Genomic DNA, 19,915 nt, shown 5'->3' with positions numbered 1-19,915 from the left:
CTCATGACAGATGAGTTTCTCACATCTGTTTCTCTTCCTGCACACAGATGTTACACAGCAGTCTGCTCCGAGGAGGAGACGACGTTCCTCCTGTGACTCCCTGAGGAGAGAGTAGCCTGGGGAGAATCCCATTTACACCATCGTTAATGTGTGTGTGTGTGTGTGTGTGTGTGAGGCATTGATTACTGTGACATATACAGGAAGTAAAGAAATATAGGAAGTGGCAGGCCTGGGGCCGTGTGTGTGTGTGTGTGTGTGTGTACCCTGTGGCTGATCTCAAACTGTGTGTGTTTTCATGTTGATCTCATGCAGTTGTTGAAAAGCCAAACACAGACTGTTCATCCAGATGTTGACAGATGTGCTGCAGCAGACCTGACACACAGACTCTGGCTCTGTTTTTTCTTCTGTCCTCAGATGGGGTTTTTTTTTTGTTACATCACAACACAGTGTGATTTCAAAATTTGTTTTTTTTACATAGAATCTTCCTCCACACAACACAGCACGAGAAGATCAGTCTCTTGAAACGCTCCAGCCTCAGACGTCGTCCTCTGCTCCATCATCATCATCCACCAACCCCAACCCCACAAACAACAACAACAACAACAACAACAACAACAACAACAACAACAAACAAGAGTGAATTTTAACATTTAATCCATTTAAGTCAATCAGACTAACTCTGACACACTGACCTGACCTTTGACCTGGGCCCTAGGTCACCTCCAGGTCAGTCTCCTCCACCACAGTGACCCGTCGTCACTCTTCAATACCAACAGTGAAAAACAAACAACGCTGTGGATTTTTATTTTTTTATTTTTTTTTTTGAGTGAAGATTCTTCTCAAAGTAAAATGTCAGATGTAGAACTTTACTATTTTTTTTTGTTCTGTGATGTGTCAGTGCAGCTGTGACATTTACACTGGAGACCAGACAGAAGAAGAATAATGAGGTGAGGGTATTTATACGTGTTCTGCCATATGTCAAGGTCACACAGTGGCAGCTCCTCACTGCTGGAACCATGTAGAACTTTACTACCCTCTCTCTCTCTGTCTCCCCCTCTGTCTCTCTGTCTCCCTCTCTCTCTCTGCCTCTCTGTGTCTCCCCCTCTGTCTCCCTCTCTCTCTCTCTCGCTCTCTCTCACCACTACATCAACAGCTCCACCACTCAGCAGAATCTGCAGTGATGGCACCCAGCAGAACTTCAGCATGCAGCTGGATGTGTGTGTGTGTGTCACAGAGGAGATGATTGTGTAGATTTGGTTCTGTTCCCACAGCCTCCTGAGGAACATCTGTCTCCCAGCACTGAGACACGCATCAACATGAGATCTGTCACCTGACTCACGCACCAACACTGACCTGTATCAACACTTCAATGACAGTAATCAGTGACCTCCATCCACAGCACCAGGTGATTAAAACTGTTGGTTTTCTGTGGTTAAAGTGTCTCATGACAGACAGGTTAAAGCATTGTTTCCCCAAAGACTGGGTCGCGACCCTTAGCTGGGTCGCAAGAATTTTTTATTTTTTTGGGGGGTCGTCTCACATCATGTTTCCCAGGAGTTTGTGAATAATGTATTGGGTCATGAAGGTTCATGACATAAAATTAAAATATTAATATTAATATAAAATATAAAATATTATATTAATATAATATTAAAATATGGATCCCCAGTCCAAAGTCAACGTCGTCAACGTTGTAAAAATTGCCAACATCGTGAACATCACGCTCTGAAAGCTGCTCTGACGGTCCTTCTTCTTTGTGGTCATCTGTTCGTCCTCAGTCTACATTTCACAGCTGAGCGCAGAACAGCTGACCCAGAACAGAGCAGATCCAGAGCCATGCTGGACCATGCTGCGCCCCCCCCCCCCCCCCCCCCGCCCCGCGGTTCCGCACACCTTTAGCACGGTGGCTGCAGCTGCTCTGTTCTGTCTCCTGTGTGTGTGTGTGTGTGTGTGTTCAGTTCCCTGTGTAGGATCTGTGTGAGCGCAGCTGTCCTACCTCCATGTGGGTCTCTCCTGAGTGGGGGCCCGACCTCGCTCTCCTGAAGCCACTTCAAAGAGACCTGGGACAGACGTGGGTTTGGAGCTCAGGACAGTCAGCACGGCTGAGGCTGCACCGGCCCCCGACCCCCGGCCCCTGGAGCTGGGTTTGAAGGTAAACCTCTGTGGGGGTTGATGGTAGTGGTGGGGGTATAGAGTGGCCTGGGTAGGGTAAGGTAAGGTGTGTGTGTGTGCGTGTGTGTGTGCACAGGTGTCATCCGGACGGTCACGACTGATACAGTGACCCAGTTTCCTGAAGACAGACCACCGTGACCCAGTTTTAAAAATAAACTAGAATTGGAGTACAAGTAAAAGTTAAATCAAAATAAATCACCAGGACTGTATACTGGTGCTGTAACAACTACTCATGTTTATGGAAATTCAGATTTGTTTTGGCTAATTTAATGCAATTTTTTATTTAGTCAGGCTAATTTACTGCTGAATCACCACATGTCAAACTCAAGGCCCGGGGGCCAAATTCAGCCCGCCTAGTCATTTTCTATGGCCCACGAGGAGCTTAGAAAAAGATTTCATAAAGTCCATGCAGCAGTGATTCTTAATGTGATATTTTTTTTTATTACACAGCAATGAACAATATTTGTCACTCTTGTAACACCTCAGAGGGGACACAGAAGCCCCCCACCTCTGGTGTTTACCTGTGCACACACACACACACACACACCTCAGAGGGTTGCTGGTGTGTGTGCTCTCACCCCCCTCCTGCACACAGGCCTGTGAGCAGAAGGCCAGCTGATGGCACAGTGTGTATGTCCTGATAGCGGCCAGGACACACACACACACACACACACACATACACATATTATCTGTCACGCTCAGTTCACCTGTGTCTGCTCCATGCACCCCCCCATGGCCCCGTACCAACGCCCTCTGTCACTGCTGCTCACAGCCGTGTGCCATCTGGAGACAGAGGGACAGAGGACGGAGGAGAGAGTGTTGTTGTCGTCGTCCGTCCACATTCTGTCCTCTGTTTTTATCAGTAACATTTCACCTGGTAGTAGGTGAAGCGATGTCGACTTTGTAGTAAACAGCAGGACGTCCACTGTACCACAGGTGAGCTTTAACTCACCAACGTGGAACAAACACGGGGGAAATTCCAAAAATGCAGTGAATCAACAGTGAGTGTCACAGATGTCCGTGAAGACTGTGGTTCAAACTGTCAGCTGCTGAGTGGAGGTGGAGGGTCATGTGCTGTGCAGCTGTCACATCCTTTCACTTCTACCATGTCTGAAGATGCTGGAGTGTTGTAAAGATCAACAGGAGCTGAACTGATCTTCTGATCTGTTTTTGTGTGTGTGTGCAGGTAAAACAGCAGGACAGCAGTTCTCTAACGGAGCGGGACATTCCCTGAGACTGACTCTGAACACACTGCTGCTTCTTCACATCATCAGCCCCAGGATCAGGGTTTGTTCTAAGTCATTAAGTCATGACCAAATATCCTGAATCCTTGTATTTATATGAATTAAAATTCTACACAACCGCTTTATAAAACCAATAAAGGCTGTTTTTATTATTTAAAGACTTGGTAACAAGTCAATAATATTTCAAAATATGTATTAGCATATAAACATTATTAGTATTGATAATAATAATAATAATATACTTTATACATGAAAGTTAAACTATGGAAAATATCAGTTAAAAACCCAAACATTTGTTCCTAAATCTCATCTATTTCTTAGAAGTCCAACAATATCTCATAATTGAGAAACTTTTCTCATAATAATTCTTCCACATTATTGTCATTAATATAAACGACATATTATAAGTATAAGAAATGATGTGATTATTTAGTATCTTTTTTTTGTTGTTGTAGTTTTCTTTTTAACCAAACTTCCAATAGGTGGGTTTCTGTATTACTTGAGTCATAGGATATACGGGATTATCAACTATTCTCGCGATACTTGGTGTGATTAGCGTCCACAGATACAGGAGATGCTGGAACACAAGATGAAGTGAACAAGAAGCAGCACCGCAGCGATTAACACAACGTCAACACGGCCGTCCGACAGTAAGATTCCTGTGAGTGTGTGTTTACTGTACGTTAGTGTTGGGTTGTGTGTGTGTGTGTGTCAGGTACTGAGGTAGGTTCCTCTGAGTGACGTCACGAGCATTCCTGAAAGTCAAAACAAGCGGTCGCCACGGTAATGTAGGAGATGTGGTAGCTTCTCCTTTTGGTGGCGTTTTCTTCTATAAATGTTGTGATAGGATTACGATTAAGAGTGAAAGGAAGGGGAAAAGTTCGGGTTAGGGTTCGGCTCTGAGCCCGGGACCAGTGTGAGTTGTGTGTCGTGGTTTTTGAGAAGGCGGTGAACAGCAGGTGCAGTACTTGTTCCAGGTGAGAGAGTTAGCTTAGGGGCTGAGGCTGTGAAAACATGATGCTAACAGCTAAGCTAAGACTCTCCGTGTCTTTATTCAGGTTTATTTCATTAAATTGTTCTTCTTGACGGTGTGAGACACGAATACTGAAGATCAACAACAGTCCAACAGAAGTTTGACACTGAAGTTATTCCCATGTGCAATGTCGTTTTGAACCCAAACTAACTTTTAATTTTCAGTAAACTAAATGACCATCATTTCAAAAAATATTCACAATGATCATATTGATTGATAATCAACAATGTAATTTCATTTATCTCTGTGATGTTTGAGATATAGATTCAATATAGAATAAAACAAAACATACATATGTAGTTTTACAGTTTTTCCTATGTTTTATGTTCTTATTCAGCCACATTACAGAAGCTGAATAAAATGCTTAAATTTTGGACAAATAATATAAATATAATGTAATTTCCATATTTACCACTACAGAAGCTGAATAAAATGCTTAAATTTAGGACAAATAATATTAATATAATGTAATTTCCATATTTACCAAGTCAGAGGAAAGTTTGATTCTCTTAACATCTGAGCTCTAAAACCAGTATCCCAGAGAACAGCTTGTTCCCAAGGTTAAACATTAAAATACAATACTTGATGTAACAAGGGTTTATTTTTTTTAAATTATTAATTGAATTGAACTGTTGCTATAGTAGTGTATATAGAATAAATGTGACATCATTGGTTGGGCTTTAGTCCAAAGCTGTTTAGTAGAGAGCGATGTGGAGCTTTAGTATTTTCTAATATGATGTAAAGATTTAGAAATGATCTTCTGTGACTGCAGATATCAGTTTGAATAATTTAAATTTCAAAGTCACCCAGAGTTGGGGCCTGACTCTGGAAGTATGGAATTGTTGGAAGCAGCAGAATTGCAGCAGATTGTAAACGTGCTGCTTAGGAAAAGTCCTTAATGTGGTCCATAAGGAAGCCTGCATTTTCGATGTGTTGGTTCATTTGCTGGAGATAATACACCAAGACCTTCCAAACCTCCCGTTTCCATGTGGTTTCAGCAGCAGGTGTTCCCGCAGACGTCACCTGCTCAGATGATGGACAGGCTGACGCCGGTGTCCTGCTTTGACCTCCCCTGACCCGTCCTGCTCTCCTCTGTCCTTTTCCTCTTGTTCATGTCGTCACAGTGATCCTGGCTGGGTTTCATGTGGATGAGATTAAAGTTAAACAAACTGAAGCTCCGCTGAATTACACTGCAGAGTCAAAGCCTAATCCAGAATCTCACAGTGTCTGTGGAAGGGATTCAGAGAGTAATCACCACGGTCACGTAGTCACCGGCACCGGGAACACAACTGTTTCCCACGAAATTATAAACTCAATTGAATTCCTGGTGAATCTGGTCAGATTTGTTGTCATTTAAAAAATAAATTTAGTTTACCTTCAGTGGCCAAAACTGATTGACTTTCGATTTGTAATTGCATTAGTAGTTGATGTGTCTGAGAAGAGGGTTTTGACCCAGTGATAAACATGGGTCTGTACCATATCTTTGGAGATTGTTGTAAGTATAAATTAAAAAAAAAACAGCACCAGGAAGAGATTTAAAATAAGTGTTCATGTCAGAGTTCAGTATCTTTCTACATGTTCCTGTTCATGTAAGAATGCAGTCATGTTAGCCCCGCCCACATGCTGCTACTGATGACAACAGTCCAAAGCCAATGTAATAAAAATAATTACAATCGAGTCATTAATATCGTCTGTGATAATTAGTCAAGGATAAACCTGATCCAGTCCCAGATAAGACTACAGAAATGTCTTTGGTTGAGAGTCTTTGTGCTTCTTTAAATACAGATTTTAATTTCTACAAAATATCAACAGTTGGTTTGTTTTCTTTTTCTTTTCTTTCTTCTCTAGTGATTCCAAATGTAGATCCCTCTGTTCCAGTGTCAGTAACTGATGTTCAGATGGAACAGAGTCTGAGACTAGGATCACAGTTTGACTACAGTTACATCGGTGAAAAAAAACAACCCTTAACCCTATATCGTCGTGACTATAGTATCACAGTATATCGCAATATACTGTATCGTGTTTGTGTGCGCGCGCCTCTGTGGTGATGCTGCAGTCCGGTGATCGTTCACCGGACTGGTGACTCCCCACCCCCCCCCCCACCCCCCCCCCCCCGACCCACCACCAGTCATCACAGTGCTGCTCCCCATTCATTGTTGCACTGCTGTGCATCATGTAAAACAGTGCAGTAGAGTGCATGTGAGGTGAACTCAGCAGCAGCCATGCAGTGAGGGGGAGGGAGGGAGAGGAGAGGAGAGGAGAGGGTACCGGAGTGACACGACGGAGAGGTGCAGAGATTTGGGCACAGAGGGGAGGGAGGTGCGGGGGAGAGAGAGAGAGACAGAGAGAGAGAGGGAGAGACACAGAGAGTGTAAGAGCATCCCAAACTGCCATTGTTTTATTTTTCTATTTATATCCAACCCTACTCCACAGTCCTGTAATGCTCTCCATCATCCCACACACACACACACACACACAAGAAGGTGGTGACAAAAAATGACACATGCAGAAATGTGCAGTGTGATGTGAGTGATGTTATTCCACGTAGCAGCTAGCATCCCACACACACACACATGGATGGATGATGGATGATGGATGGATGGATGGATGGATGAAGACTACCAGAGGTGTTGTTGTCTTTTCCTCATCAGAAGTGGAACCTGATTGTTCCCTGTGTTTCTGTGTGAGAGTGACACAGGAAGTGAGCGTGAGTTTGGGTGGAGGAGAGTGGACGGAGCGGCGTTTGTCCTCACGGTCACTGGTCGTTTCTCCTCTCAGATTTTATGAAAGGGCTTTAGAGAGAGTAAAGATGGAGCAGCAGCAGAGGAGGAGAGAAATTAACCCGATGACTTTGTTTTCTTTTTTTCTTTTCCTTTCACTTCCTTCCAGGCTGAGTCACTGCTTGTGAGGAGGGAGCTCGGGGGGGGGGGGGGGGGGGAGGAGGAGGAAGGGGGAAAGAAGAAGAAAAAGAAGAAGAAGAAGAAGAAAGGAGAGAGGGAGGGAGAGCAGGGAGATAAGCCACAACAGGAAGCAAAACGACCCACAAAAACACACACAGTCGTGCACAAACACACCACCGGCCTGTGTGTGTGTGTATGGGAGCAGGGAGAGAGAGAGAGAGAGAGACTGCTAACAAGAGGGAGAACGGCAACGGAAGGGAGGGAGAGTGACGCGGAGGCTGGGAGAGCCTGCTTCCCCCCCCCCCTCCTCGTGTCCTCCTCCTCTTCTCCCTCTCTTTCTCTCCTCTCCTCCTCCCCTCCTCCCTTCCTCTCTCTCTCTCAGCGGAGCAGGCGTGTAGCGGCATCAGACTCGGCGTGAAGGAACCATGAGCGATGTCACCATCGTCAGAGAGGGATGGCTCCAGAAACGGGGTAAGTGCAGCCAGAACCTCTCCCTGGTTCTGTTCTCCTGCGTCTCCCTGCCTGTCCTTTCTCTCCCATTCTCCTCCTCCTCCTCCTCCTCCCAGGCTCTTGTCTAGACTGAGGGCCTGGCTGTGGCTGAGTCCACATGTGCTGCTGGAGGATGTGTGTATGTGTGTGTGTGAGATCACATGGATGTCTGATCACCAGGTCTGTCAGTTTATGTATGTTGCTCTCCCCTCCTTCCCCTCCCCTCCTCTCTGCCCCCCCCCCCCAAAAGGGATGTGTGTCTTTAATGTGAGTCTGTCTGGCACTAGTTTGTTTGTGGAGCCTCTGCTGTTGTTTTTGGTGCGTATGTGTGTATGTATGTGTGTATGTTTGTGTGTATGTTTGTGTGTGCGTGCATGGCTTGGTGAATGAAGTGACTGTGTTCAGTTCATAACACAGCAGGGCTGCTGTTACACTGCTAATGTTATACAGTTGTGTCAGGTCACTGACAGGTGTGTGTGTGTGTGTGTGTGTGACATGTTACAGACACAGCAGGTGTTTGTCACAGTGTTAGCATCCGTCCATCTTCAGTTTGTGTGTGTGTGTGTGACACACACTGTTTTCTTATAAAATCCTGAATGGTTAAAACACAGAGAGTCACATGACCTGGTTCTGTTGGGGTGGGGTCTGGATTGGGGACAGTGACAACACATCCTGTCAACAACTGAATAACAAAATGTCATAGTTGAGGCTCATGTAACAGGACAGTTCACACACACACACACAGCCCACGGTGTGTGTGTGTTGGTGCAACAGGTGAGAGGTCAGTGTCACAGAAGCCCCCCTAAACCCCCCCCCCCCCAGGGTCCAGACGTGTGGTCATGAGTACATGTGTCCAGGCCCAGAGCAAAGGGAGGGGTGGGGGTTTCCAGTGTTTTTGCGTCATCATCCCATTGGCTGTGGGTGAATGTGTAAAAGAAACAGTTTAACAGGAAGTGATGCACAACAGACAGCAGAATTATGGGTAATGTAGGCCAGTGCTGTGGAGTGTGGAGCGGCAGGTCCAGGTTCTGGAGGAGAGAGAGAGAGTTCTTCTGAGGAGCAGGGACACACACACACACACAGACACACACACACATACACTGACGCACATGGTATTACAGATACAAGCAGTGCTGCCACATTACGGGAGAGGATGGTTGTGTGTGTGTGTGTGAGTGTGTGTGTGTGTGAGTGTAGAGATAGAGGTTGTAGTTAAGGAATGTGGGAGGGCAGTTGTTTGTGTCAGGAATATGAATGTTTGTCTGCATCATATGCTAAATCTTTGTCTGTGTGTGTGTGTGTGTGTGTGTAGGGGAGCGTGGTTGTCGTGCTGACTCACTGTCCAGTTCGTGACTGCAGTCTCAAACATGAGAGCAATTTTCTTTCTTTTTTTATGTTACCAAAATGATACCGTGGGTGAGAAGGAGAGAGGAAGAGAAACGTCTGCGTGCCCCTCAGCTTTAGTACCAACCCTGTCTGTGACTCTGTCTGTGACTGACTGTCTGTAAACACCAGGTCGCCATGTTGTTTGGTTTAGACCACATGACCTTAAAGCGGAAACAGAGGATTGTCTGACAGAATTCTCAGTAGACCCCTCCCCGTCCCCCAGTAAAGATATAAACATCAGACAGAGACAGAACTTGGGTCTCGACCAGCAACCAGAATTGTTCTGAAATTTCTGTGTCGGTGTCACGGACACATCGTCACGCAACCAGAATTGTTCTGAAATTTCTGTCATTTCATTCTCATTGTTGTCATGTACGTGTCAGAGTAGATGATTAGTCAACAGGTCAAAGGTCAACAGGTGGTCTCTCTGGCCCAGGTCAGTGACGACCTATTGATGGACATCACAACTGCAGAAGGCGTTTTGTGCTTTTGTTTTGGTGGAAGGAAGTTTGTTACCTGGTGTGGAGAGGCCCTGGAGTCACAGGCTGGTACTGCAGTTTATATTTGACTCCAATGAGTCATTAATAATAGAGATAGACCCGGAATGTTCCTCATTTTTACTGCATGAAGATTATTGAAACACAACGTTAACTTTTTAAATCACGACATGAAGAAATAATAATGACTTCTCTCTCTGCTCTTCATCCAAATTAACTTTAGTCAACTTTATTGACTTGGGTCGCGAAGGTCTCGGTCAAAGGTCAACAGGTGGCTCCTATTCTTCCTTCCTCCCTTCCTTCCTTCCTTCCTCCTTTCCTTCCATTCTTCCTCCCTCCTTCCCTCTCTTCTGGCCACCGTTCTGTCTTGAATACACATTTGTTATAAAATCAATAAGAAAGAGAAAAACAAAACCATTAAATGTTATGACACATATAAAGAAGGCAGTAAAGAAAAACCTTCATAAAACCAGAGTGTGAAAACACAGAATGTAAATTACATTGAAGTTTTTTTACATCGTCATCATCTCCATCTTCCTCATCCTCCTGGAACATGGAGTGGAACCACAGGAACATCACCTCTGCAGAGTGGAGCACACTGTGTCCTCAGATGACTGAGGCTCTCGGAGCTCACTCACTCACTCACTCACTCCCTCTCTCGCTCGGCCGTTTCTTTCATTGAATCAGAGTGGGATGTGCGTTGGGCTGCATCCTTTCTATGGAGATAATGAAGAGTGGATAAAAACCAGGATCTGTCACCAACGGCTGAGGAAGAAGAAGAAGACGGAGCACTAATGAGGCTGCTCTCATTATTATTATTATTATTACTACACACAGTCACATGGTTCAACTCAGTGCTGATTCTTTTCACTGCAGACTCTGTACTGGTCCCTGTGCACCTCACCTTCTGTCAGTGCACGTGAGGCCACTGAGGCTGCAGTGGTCCAGTGCTGTGCTGCTGGATACAGTTTACCTCCAGCAGCATCAGCCCACACTGCAGTCAGGACAACCCATGGCCTGGAGGGAGGGGCGAGAGGGGAGGAACACCATCATCACTTCTCTGACTCCCCCTGTACTGCCCCCACAGATCTGTGTGTGGGGTTTATTGGGTGCAGTGTAGTGTAGTGCAGTGCAGTGCAGTCAGGGAGCCATCTTGGGTTCAGAGGGTTCAGTGGTTCTGGAGGCTGACTGGCTGCTCAGATCAGGTGGCAGTGCCAGACCTCTGATATCAATCAGCAGCTACTCTCTGCCCCGGTGTCGCCCTTCTTCTCTCCTCTTCCTCTGCTGTGGAGCCTGTCAACACAGCCTACCACTCCTTTAACCATTCACAGTCCTCTGCGGTCCCTCTCTGTCTTTTCCTCCATCCCGTCGCTTTGCTGTTTTCCTCCCTCTGGTTCTCAAACTCATGAATATGTGGGGCAGCAGCCTCAGCCTCAGCAGCCTCAGCCTCAGCAGCCTTAGCCTCAGCAGACAGCGTCGGCCTTTGTTATGAATGGCATCCTCTTCCACATCCGGAGGAAGTGTCCGCTCCGGCGTGGCTTTACAAACTGTCTCCATTGTCCTAAGAATGAGTCACTCTACACTGCAGAGACTGGCAGTGAGCCAGACAGTCTACAGACCAACAGTACAGACAGGGTTTGTCACAGACAAACTTTGACAACGTCCAACAAATGAAAGGCCAACATTGCACTGTGTGCAGCAGACAGCGCCTCACTGAGGCTGCAGTCACAGACACAGCAAAAAAACTGCAGAGAAATCATTCTGTTGGAGAAAGAAATCTTCTAGTCTTCGAAGTTGTGAACGGTCGGTGGTTGTGGAGGACATGTGATCATCTTTGTCTGTCCACGTCTTTGGTACTAAACTGACCTGAGGTGAACTGAACTGAAGTGAAGTGTGCAGAGTATGAAGCTGCAGGATTCTGCAGAGTCTGCGAGTTCATGAGATCACTGCTAAGTGGTAGGAAGCATCCTGTTGGGGGGTGGGGGAGAGTGGGGGGGGCACAAACAGAGAGATGGATTAATGGACGGGTGAGGGAGGGGAGAATGAAGCTATGTACAGTGAGGGGCGGTGTGGTAGGATCGATGATGGGGTGATGACCGGGGCAGAGGCAAAACTGGACAGACGTGGGGTCAAAGGAGGACGGAACAGAACAAAACAGAACAGAACAGAATAGAACAGAACAGAATAGAACAGCCTCCACTGCAGAACTGCCAACTCTACAGTACAGTACAACCTGCAGTGTCTAGTTGTTTTGCATCATTGTTGTTTTCACACCTGTGTTGTTTGAGGTCAGAATCTATAAATTCCTACATTTCCCAGAGTTTTATTTGTGCTGCTGCTCCTGAGGCTGCACGTCCACAGTTCCCTCCTCACTGTAGCGTTGTTGTGGTGTTTTTACGAGGATCCGGGGGAGTTGGAGATGTGAGGGTGGGGGGAGGAGGGCAGCTGCGGCAGCGCTACTCTTACTTACATTTTAAATTAAAGCTATAAACAGTTAGTGTTGAATGTGCCAAGCCAGCACACAGATAAGACCAGAGGGATGGAGTGAAGTCTCACAGCGTGAGGGTGTGTGAAGTGTGGACTCTGGGCTGATTGGAGGGGGCGGGGTTTGTGTGGGTCTGGGTCTGGCTGATTTAGGCAGACAGATTAGTGCCTGGTGTTTTAATTGGTAATTAAACTGTTGGACAGAGAGAGATGGACGTCAGAGTGTTGTCTTCTGGGCTTAGACGTTCACTCGGTGCAGAGTTTGGATGAAAAAGATTCTGTTTTTCTTCCAGACAGGAGGTTGTTTGAGGTCAGTCGGAAGAAATGGAAACTACTGCAAGTACTACTACTACTACAAGTACCACATTCTCACATGGCTCACTACCAAACAAAGATCAACAAAGTTAACACTCAGATCTGATCCAGACTGCCTCGGTCTACATTTTTGTACTTCTACATTTAATCTAGAACTGACTAAAGAAAGATTAACGACAGTCTTGATGCATAAACAATAGTACAACAACATTTGGTTATTGCTCCGTTGTTGGGTTGTAAATACTTTAAACAAATAATCTGTTTAATCAATTTAAAATCATTTTAATTGGATTTGCTGACATCATCAGTGTCATCAGTGTGTACTGCATTTGATTAGTACTTCAGACACAAAGTACTACTTCAACCTCCGTCTACTCCAGGGTCTGCTCGTGTAAGAGCTGCAGCAGTATTAGCCCCGCCCATTGCTGTTAATTGGAAGACTTGATGCAACCAGTCCTAGTACAACCTCTACTCATTTTAGTTAAATTAATTGTTGGTATTAAAGATCATAACAACGCCCCCTCCTGTCCCCCCCCAAGGGTCACAATCAAAGCTGTTTCCTCTGGACATTTGTGGACCAGGGTCTGACTTTTGTCCTGTTTGCCTGGTCTTAATAGTTAAGCTCCATGCTGGTGTCACAGTGGTCAGGTTAAAGGGACAGTCGCTCTATTTCTGTCCTGCCACCTGTAATCTGTTTCTGACAGGATTAACTAAGCCAGGCTGTGAATTAACACAGGCATGGCCACGGATGAGGACAGTGTGTACGGAACATGTAAGGCACGCAAGTGTGTAAAATGTAATCACCATGGGGGGAGGCAGGGGAGGGGCTACTCGGGGGAGAGGAGGCACAACTGTACGTCTGTTCCCCCAGGGGGTGGGGGGACAGAAGTTGCTGCATGTGACTTTGTGATGTGCTTCTGTTGTTGCGTCTTTGTGCTCACAAGTGTGTCTTTTGTGTATTGACGTCAAGAGTGTAGGGTTTGTTAGTCTGAGGAAAACTGTGAGGAGGAAGAAGAAGAAGAAGACGCCGATGGCCACATTCTACTTCATCCTCCCTCTGCCTCACCCTCTGCCTCAGACTTGGACTTGGCCTCCGTCTCCTGCCAATCTCCAGTCATTAATTAGCTGTTCATGATAAAAATCCTGGTTCCCAATCTGACTCTGGCGTGGAGCAGCAAATGGCCATGGCAGTCATGTCAGCGAGGTTTGGCTCGATGTTCTGAAGGGGCTAAATGTGTCCCATATGGTCCACTGGCTGGGCCCTGCTCCTCAGCACGCGCTCATTAAACTGGTGCTTAATAAACCAAGGTAAAGAGGAACTTCATGAACAAACTGACTAATGCACATTGAGCTGCGAGGACCAATCAGAACATCTGACAGAACCTGGAACAAAGAGATCGCAGGACGAGGAGGTGGTCTCTCTCTGTGTGTGTGTGTGTGTGTGTGTGTGTCTTCAGAGGCTGATGCTGAACCATTGTTGACTTGCCATCTGTCATCAGAAATAGAATTCTGTCACTGCACGCGTTTGTGTATGAGAAGAAAAGATGAAACGATGAAACAATGAAATGTTGCAGCAAACTGGGCTGCATCCAATGTTTTTTTGTTTGTTTGTTTTTTTTTTTAAAAACATGGGCTGCAACATGGGCCATCATGTTGCAGCCCATGTACCATCAGTTTGGTGGGATCTTTTTTTTCGGGGCAATGACAGGAGACAGACTGAGTGTCAGGTCAGTTCTGAATACACTGATGTCTCTTCTTAGTTTAACCCCCCCCGGTGGACAGATGAGGAGTCTACGCTTGACCAAGTCACACTGTTTAACACAGTGTGACACAGTAGAAAACATTGGTGTAAAAGCACTGCTCACTTTCTGGTCATCAGACTGTGAAGATTTTATTTATCTTTTTTACAAATGTTATTTTAACACAGCCCATTGTCCACAGCCCACTGTCCACAGTCCACAGCTCACAGTCCACTGTCCATTGTCCACAGTCCACAGCCTCACAGACAGTGGGTCAGGTTAGGTTTGAAGTCAAGTGTGTGATGCAGGTGAGGTGGACATGTTGTCACACACAGACTCTGAAGACGGACAGACGCTAACAGTGTGACAAACACCTGCTGTTAGTGTTTGTGGAACATGGAGTCACACACACACATGGCGCTCGGACCACGCGGACTCCCCCCCACACACCCACACACACACACAGAGACCACTGTCTGTCACTGCATGCGTTCCTGTATGAGAAGAAAAGATAGACGATGAAACAATGAAAGAAATGTTGGTGCAGATCTCTCAGCAAACTGAGCTGCAACATTTATTTTTGTACTAAACTTTTACTGTAATTTCTGAACTATTGAGCACATCTATATATATATATAGCTGCACCCAGTAAATTTAAAAAGGAAAAAAAATGGTACTTATATAGGCTGCACTTCTCTATAAGCAGCAGGTGTCCGCGTTGTAACATGGGATATTTACACTTTAATTATATAATAAATGTGTTGTAACATGGGATATTTTTACAGAGATATTTTTTATATTTATTTACATTTTGCTACCATTTTCTGTCACGGACACAGCCATTCACACAGTAGCCTGGCAGAAAAGTCATTGATCGCTAAGCGCATGAACTACGTTAGCTTGTAAAAATCCATAAATTAGCCGCATTGTTGTTAAAAAGCGTGTGAAAAAATTAGCGGCTTATAGTCCGGAAATTACGGTCATAATGGAAGTTAAACAGTCAGTCAGTCAGTCAGTCAGAGTGTCAAGCAGCAGCAGCAGCAGTTAGTGAGGTGGAGAGCACTTATTGTCGACCCGTCAGTGACACACATGAATGGCTCCTTCAGTGTGAGCCACGGCTGGGCTGGTGTGAGAGTGTGTGTGTGTGTGTGTTGTTGGAGGTTGTGATGAGAGGGGCGGGTCCTTGACATTACTATAGAGGTACACTAATTGATTGTTTGCTATTGCCTGTGGGACCCTGCTGTTTTACTCTAGTGTGTGTCTGTGTGTGAGTGTGTTTGCTCGTGCAAAGTGCATTGTGAGGTTTAATGTGCAGCGTGCAAAAGTTTACACCACAAGACTTCTCTAGTGAAATAAAAAAAATGAGGGGGAGGGGAGGAGCCTTTCACAAAAGAGAGAGAGAGAGAGAGAGAGACACACATATGCATACACACTCCTAACGCCAGCTGCTGCCCACAGCTCCAGCTCTGTATTTGTGAATTAATAATACAGAGGAGACCACTCTGGAATAATAGAGACCTCCACTCACACAGGCAGCCACAAAGCTCTGCACCTGTTACTACTGAACTGAACTGCCCCCCCCTCCTCCTCCCCCCCCCCCCCCCAACCCCCCCCACAAAAAAAAAAAAAACACACACTCCTTGTTGCCTCTCTGTTATATACAACACTTAAACAGCTGTGTCTGTCTCAGGGCACCTCCCTTCCTCCTCCTCCTCCTCCTCCTCCTCCTCCTCCTCCTCTTGTCCTGATTGACAGCTAATCTCAGAGACTGATTGGTCCAGTTGTCCAACAGTCGGTCCCTCCTCTCCTTCGTGATGTTTCCGTCGACCAGTTCCTGTGATGAGGAATAAACATCTTCTCCTTCTGGACTGCCTGTCGTCCTGTCCTGTAGAGGGCACTCTGGGCCCAGATGTTTGTCCTCACACTAATAGTCTGGAGTTTTTCTTCTAAGCCTCTTCACAGAGACCTGTGGAGAGCACAAAGAGGGGCGGGGGGTGGGGGGGGCAGTACAGACCCTTTTGTTATTAAGAAGGCAAGTTTTTGAGGGGGGGGGTGGGTTGGGTTGGGTTGGAGGGGGCAGTATCTGATGTGCTGTGTTCATTGTTGTCAATGTTAAATAAAATGAAATATCGTTTTCCCTCAGCTGTGTCAGCGGTAAAATAAGACGGTGTGACCACGAGCTAGCCATGTGTGTATCCACATATGTGTGCAGATGAAGGTGGGGGGGGCTGGAGGAGGTGGGGGGGGTTTATGTGACTGCAACAGCCTCCTGTCTGGCACAGGTGGTGTTGAGCAGCAGCCCTCCAGCTAAGATGCTAATATGCTAACGCTGCACTAATCCTAGGGTGCTTTAGGAACCAACAGACCCTTAGTCCTGCACACACACACACACACACACACACACACACACACACACAGACACACTGCAGTGCTGGAGAGGGATTAGGATGAGAGGCCTCCTGACTACAGTGTGTCTGTCATTAACTCTCCAACATCACAGCGGTGGCTAACTTCTTCTAGGGATTCACTACCATCTACTGGAGCTCAGTGGTACTGCAAAGTAGAGATGATGGACATTTTATTTAAAAAAAAAACAAAAAACAAAAACGAACCAATAGAATAATAATTTGGAGATTTCGGCAGCTTGTTTAAATGTATCTGGGCTTTTCATGGTTCTGTGGGTCAGGTTGGTGTTTGGTCCAGTTCTGGTTCATATCTGGACCAGCTGGTGGAGCAGAGGGAGAACCAGGACGGCTTGCATGTGTGTGCATGTTCATGTTCCTCCAGCTCCGTCGACCAGGGGGTTCTGGCTGTGTGCAGCTGGCAGGGTGACATATCTACACGGCCCCCCGGGGGGTGGAGGGGGGGCGGTCAAAGTCTCCGGGGTTTTAGTCAATCTGGCCGCCCCACGGCCACACTGATCTGCCCTGCCCTCATCTGCCCTGACTCTGTAACTGCCACGGTCTCATCAGCACAGTCCTTCTCCACCATCGTCTTCATCTCCAATCTGCTTTAACCTCTTTGTCTCCCATCGTCGGTTCAGCCAATCAGCTTGTCCGTCCACTTCTCAAGTTTCTTTTCTTTTTCTTTTTTTTTTTTCCTCGTTTGATTTGCAGAAAATTGCAGAAATCCTCCACAGTGACAGCGGCACCAGATTATAATCTGTATTTACTGCAGTACTGCACACACACACACACACACACACACGCACACACACCAGTCCTTGATGTAGTAATGACACTAATGCAGAGTAAGTGGATTGTCCTTGAAAATTCCTGGATTCCTGTTAAGATGTCTGAGCAGAGGAGTTTGCGCTGCTGACGTCGAGGTCACGCGCACACACACACACACACACACACACGCCTTTTGAGTTCCTTTTTAATGTAAATATTTTTTTCACACACCAACAACAACAAAAAAGTATGTGCTGTACACATTTGATATGATCTCGAGGGCCCAATATAAATACACTGCGGGCAAGATTTGGGCCCCGGGCCTTAGTTTGCCGCGTGTGATTTAGAGGATAAGGATTTAGTTTGGGTTCAGGATTAGAATTCTGGTCAGATTAGAGTGAAGGGAAGGATTAAGATTAGGCAAATATTTGTTAGAGTAAAGGTTAGAATAAAGGCCGTACAGGATGAATTATGTGTCTGTGTGACATAATACCTGGAGAAACCTCCTCCATTTCTTCCCCCTCCATTTGTCCCCCTCCTCTTCCTCCTTCTCCTCCTCCTCTTGCTGCTCCTCCTGGTACCTCTCTCTGTGCACTAGCAGTGCCAGTCACTCAGCCCAGTCTCTGCACCATCTGCATATCAGCTCCACATCCTGGGCCAAAGCATTAAATTAAATCCCTGTTTGAGTTGATTAACAAATGGCTGGTGAGCTCACATAGTTATGGACCTGTTTGTTTCATTGTCATCAACGTGTTTCATCTTTTCCCTCTCAGAGGAGCAGAGGTGTGCAGGTGTCCTGTGAAGACAGAGGAACCACAAACGCGTCTCCTTTTTTAATTTGTCAGAATTTTTTTTTTTTTTCTTCTTCTGCTGGCTCACATTTTCTACCTGTCCTCCATCCCCTCTTTCTCCCTCCTCCTCCTTCTCCCTGTCCTGGAGTGGATTGTTAATGGCTTTGCTAATTGAGCGACAGACAGTAAGCACGTTGTTGTAATTGTCCAATCAGAAACTGTTGGAACAAACAGGCCACAGCTGATTCATCCCCGACTCCCTGACTGATGGAGGAGGTGCCAGCCAGACTGATGTCTCCTCCACTCTCTGAATAACTTTCAAGAAATGGAGTTTTTCATCTGTGGCTCCTAAAACAAAAAAGAAAAACGGTTTTCTTGTCTCATCAGTGGACAGGATTGTTTATGACAATGTTTTTATCCCTTCACGGTAGACGAAGAAGACGACGACGACGAAGAAGATGAAGATGCTAACTTTTATCCCTTCACGGTAGACGAAGAAGAAGACGACGAAGAAGATGAAGATGCTAACGCTGCTCAGGTTCTTTTTCTCATACTTTAAGATGAGTTTAAATATTTTTCAGAGGCTTCCTTTGTAATTGTCCTCCGCTCCTCTGATCTACTCACGTTTCTCCTGTATGGATGATTGTCTCACATGAATCACAGACTCTTGTTGTCGACGGCACTTTGGAGCTGAGTGTTTACTAATTGGCCTTAAGGGAAAAGTAAAGTTGTACCAAAAAAAAAAAAAAAAAAAAGAAAAGTCTAAATGAAAGTGAAGTGAGGAGTCGTAGAGATGGTGTGGGAAGGAGACCGGCTGTTCTGTTCTTCTCCAGCAGTCCAAACCAGAGACATGTGGCTCTCCAGACAAGCTGTCCAGAGTGGGAGAGCTCGCTGGACTCATTACAGGCAGGGCCAAGACGGGAGAGCTCCACAGAACACCAGTGGATCACTCCAAGAGCTGGAACGATCGGACCGAACCAGAGCTGCTCTGCCTGAGCTGTGTGTGTGTGTGTGTGTGTGTGTGTGTGTGTGTGTGTCTGATTGGAATGTGACGTGTGGACAACAGTCCATCTCTTTCCTCCGTCTGTGCCTCCCCTGGCTGCCCTGTACTCTCTCCTTTTCTCTCTCCAGTGTACACACACATTCACCCCCCCCGCCCCCCCATCCTCCTCACCACCACTACCCTCCCACACACACACACACACACACACAGACCCAGAGAGCTGCTGAGACTGGTCCAGAAAGATTGCTTAGGTTTGGTTTGCAGTTGTACTGGACAGCTGAGTGATGGAGAGTCCAGACACAGGCGTCCGTTGGAAACTGACTCACAGAAACGACTGGACGTGGACCAGCAGCGGACCAGCAGTGGACCAGTTTATCACTGCCAGTTTATAATAGTTTTATTAGTTTAACTTTCTCCTCCTCCATTTTCTCTCCTCTTCCTCTCCGCGGCTGTGACTCGTCATCAATCTGTCAAATTCACAACGTGAAATGCAGCAGATACAAGATTAAATTAAAGTTGACTCTCTGGAGCAGCAGAGGTCGCCCAAGTGCAGCTTCACCTTAGTTTTACTTACCTTGAAAAGCGCTGTACCTCAGGTCAACACTAGGGATGTAAACGATGCATCGTAAATAAAAAAAAACAAAACGATACAAATGCGTGAAAATGAATCGAACATCAAAGTTTAAGGA

At 46.1% G+C, this 19,915-nt stretch overlaps 1 protein-coding gene and 1 long non-coding RNA gene across 3 annotated transcripts in view; both read left to right on the top strand.

The window, feature by feature from the left end:
- Positions 1-1,059: 1,059 nt before the first annotated feature.
- On the top strand, positions 1,060-7,370 carry LOC112487828 (uncharacterized). The gene is made up of 5 exons (XR_003051299.1): positions 1,060-1,405; positions 1,959-2,152; positions 3,359-3,459; positions 3,973-4,077; positions 7,339-7,370. It is a non-coding gene; the product is annotated as an uncharacterized LOC112487828 (long non-coding RNA).
- Positions 7,371-7,391: 21 nt separating this feature from the next.
- LOC103387066 (RAC-gamma serine/threonine-protein kinase-like) overlaps positions 7,392-19,915 on the top strand; it is a 31,585-nt gene continuing 19,061 nt past the window's right edge. For both annotated transcript variants that reach the window (XM_008321561.3, XM_008321560.3), the window contains exon 1: positions 7,392-7,820. In XM_008321561.3, coding sequence (XP_008319783.1) covers positions 7,775-7,820 — 46 coding nt within the window. In that variant the 5' untranslated portion in view covers positions 7,392-7,774. The remainder of the gene's footprint in view (positions 7,821-19,915) is intronic.

The sequence above is a fragment of the Cynoglossus semilaevis genome, chromosome 12, assembly GCF_000523025.1.
Source record: "Cynoglossus semilaevis isolate Cse_v1.0 chromosome 12, Cse_v1.0, whole genome shotgun sequence".
NCBI lineage: Eukaryota > Metazoa > Chordata > Actinopteri > Pleuronectiformes > Cynoglossidae > Cynoglossus > Cynoglossus semilaevis.
Note: the sequence above shows the minus strand (reverse complement) of the source record. Positions and strands in the feature narration are given on the sequence as shown.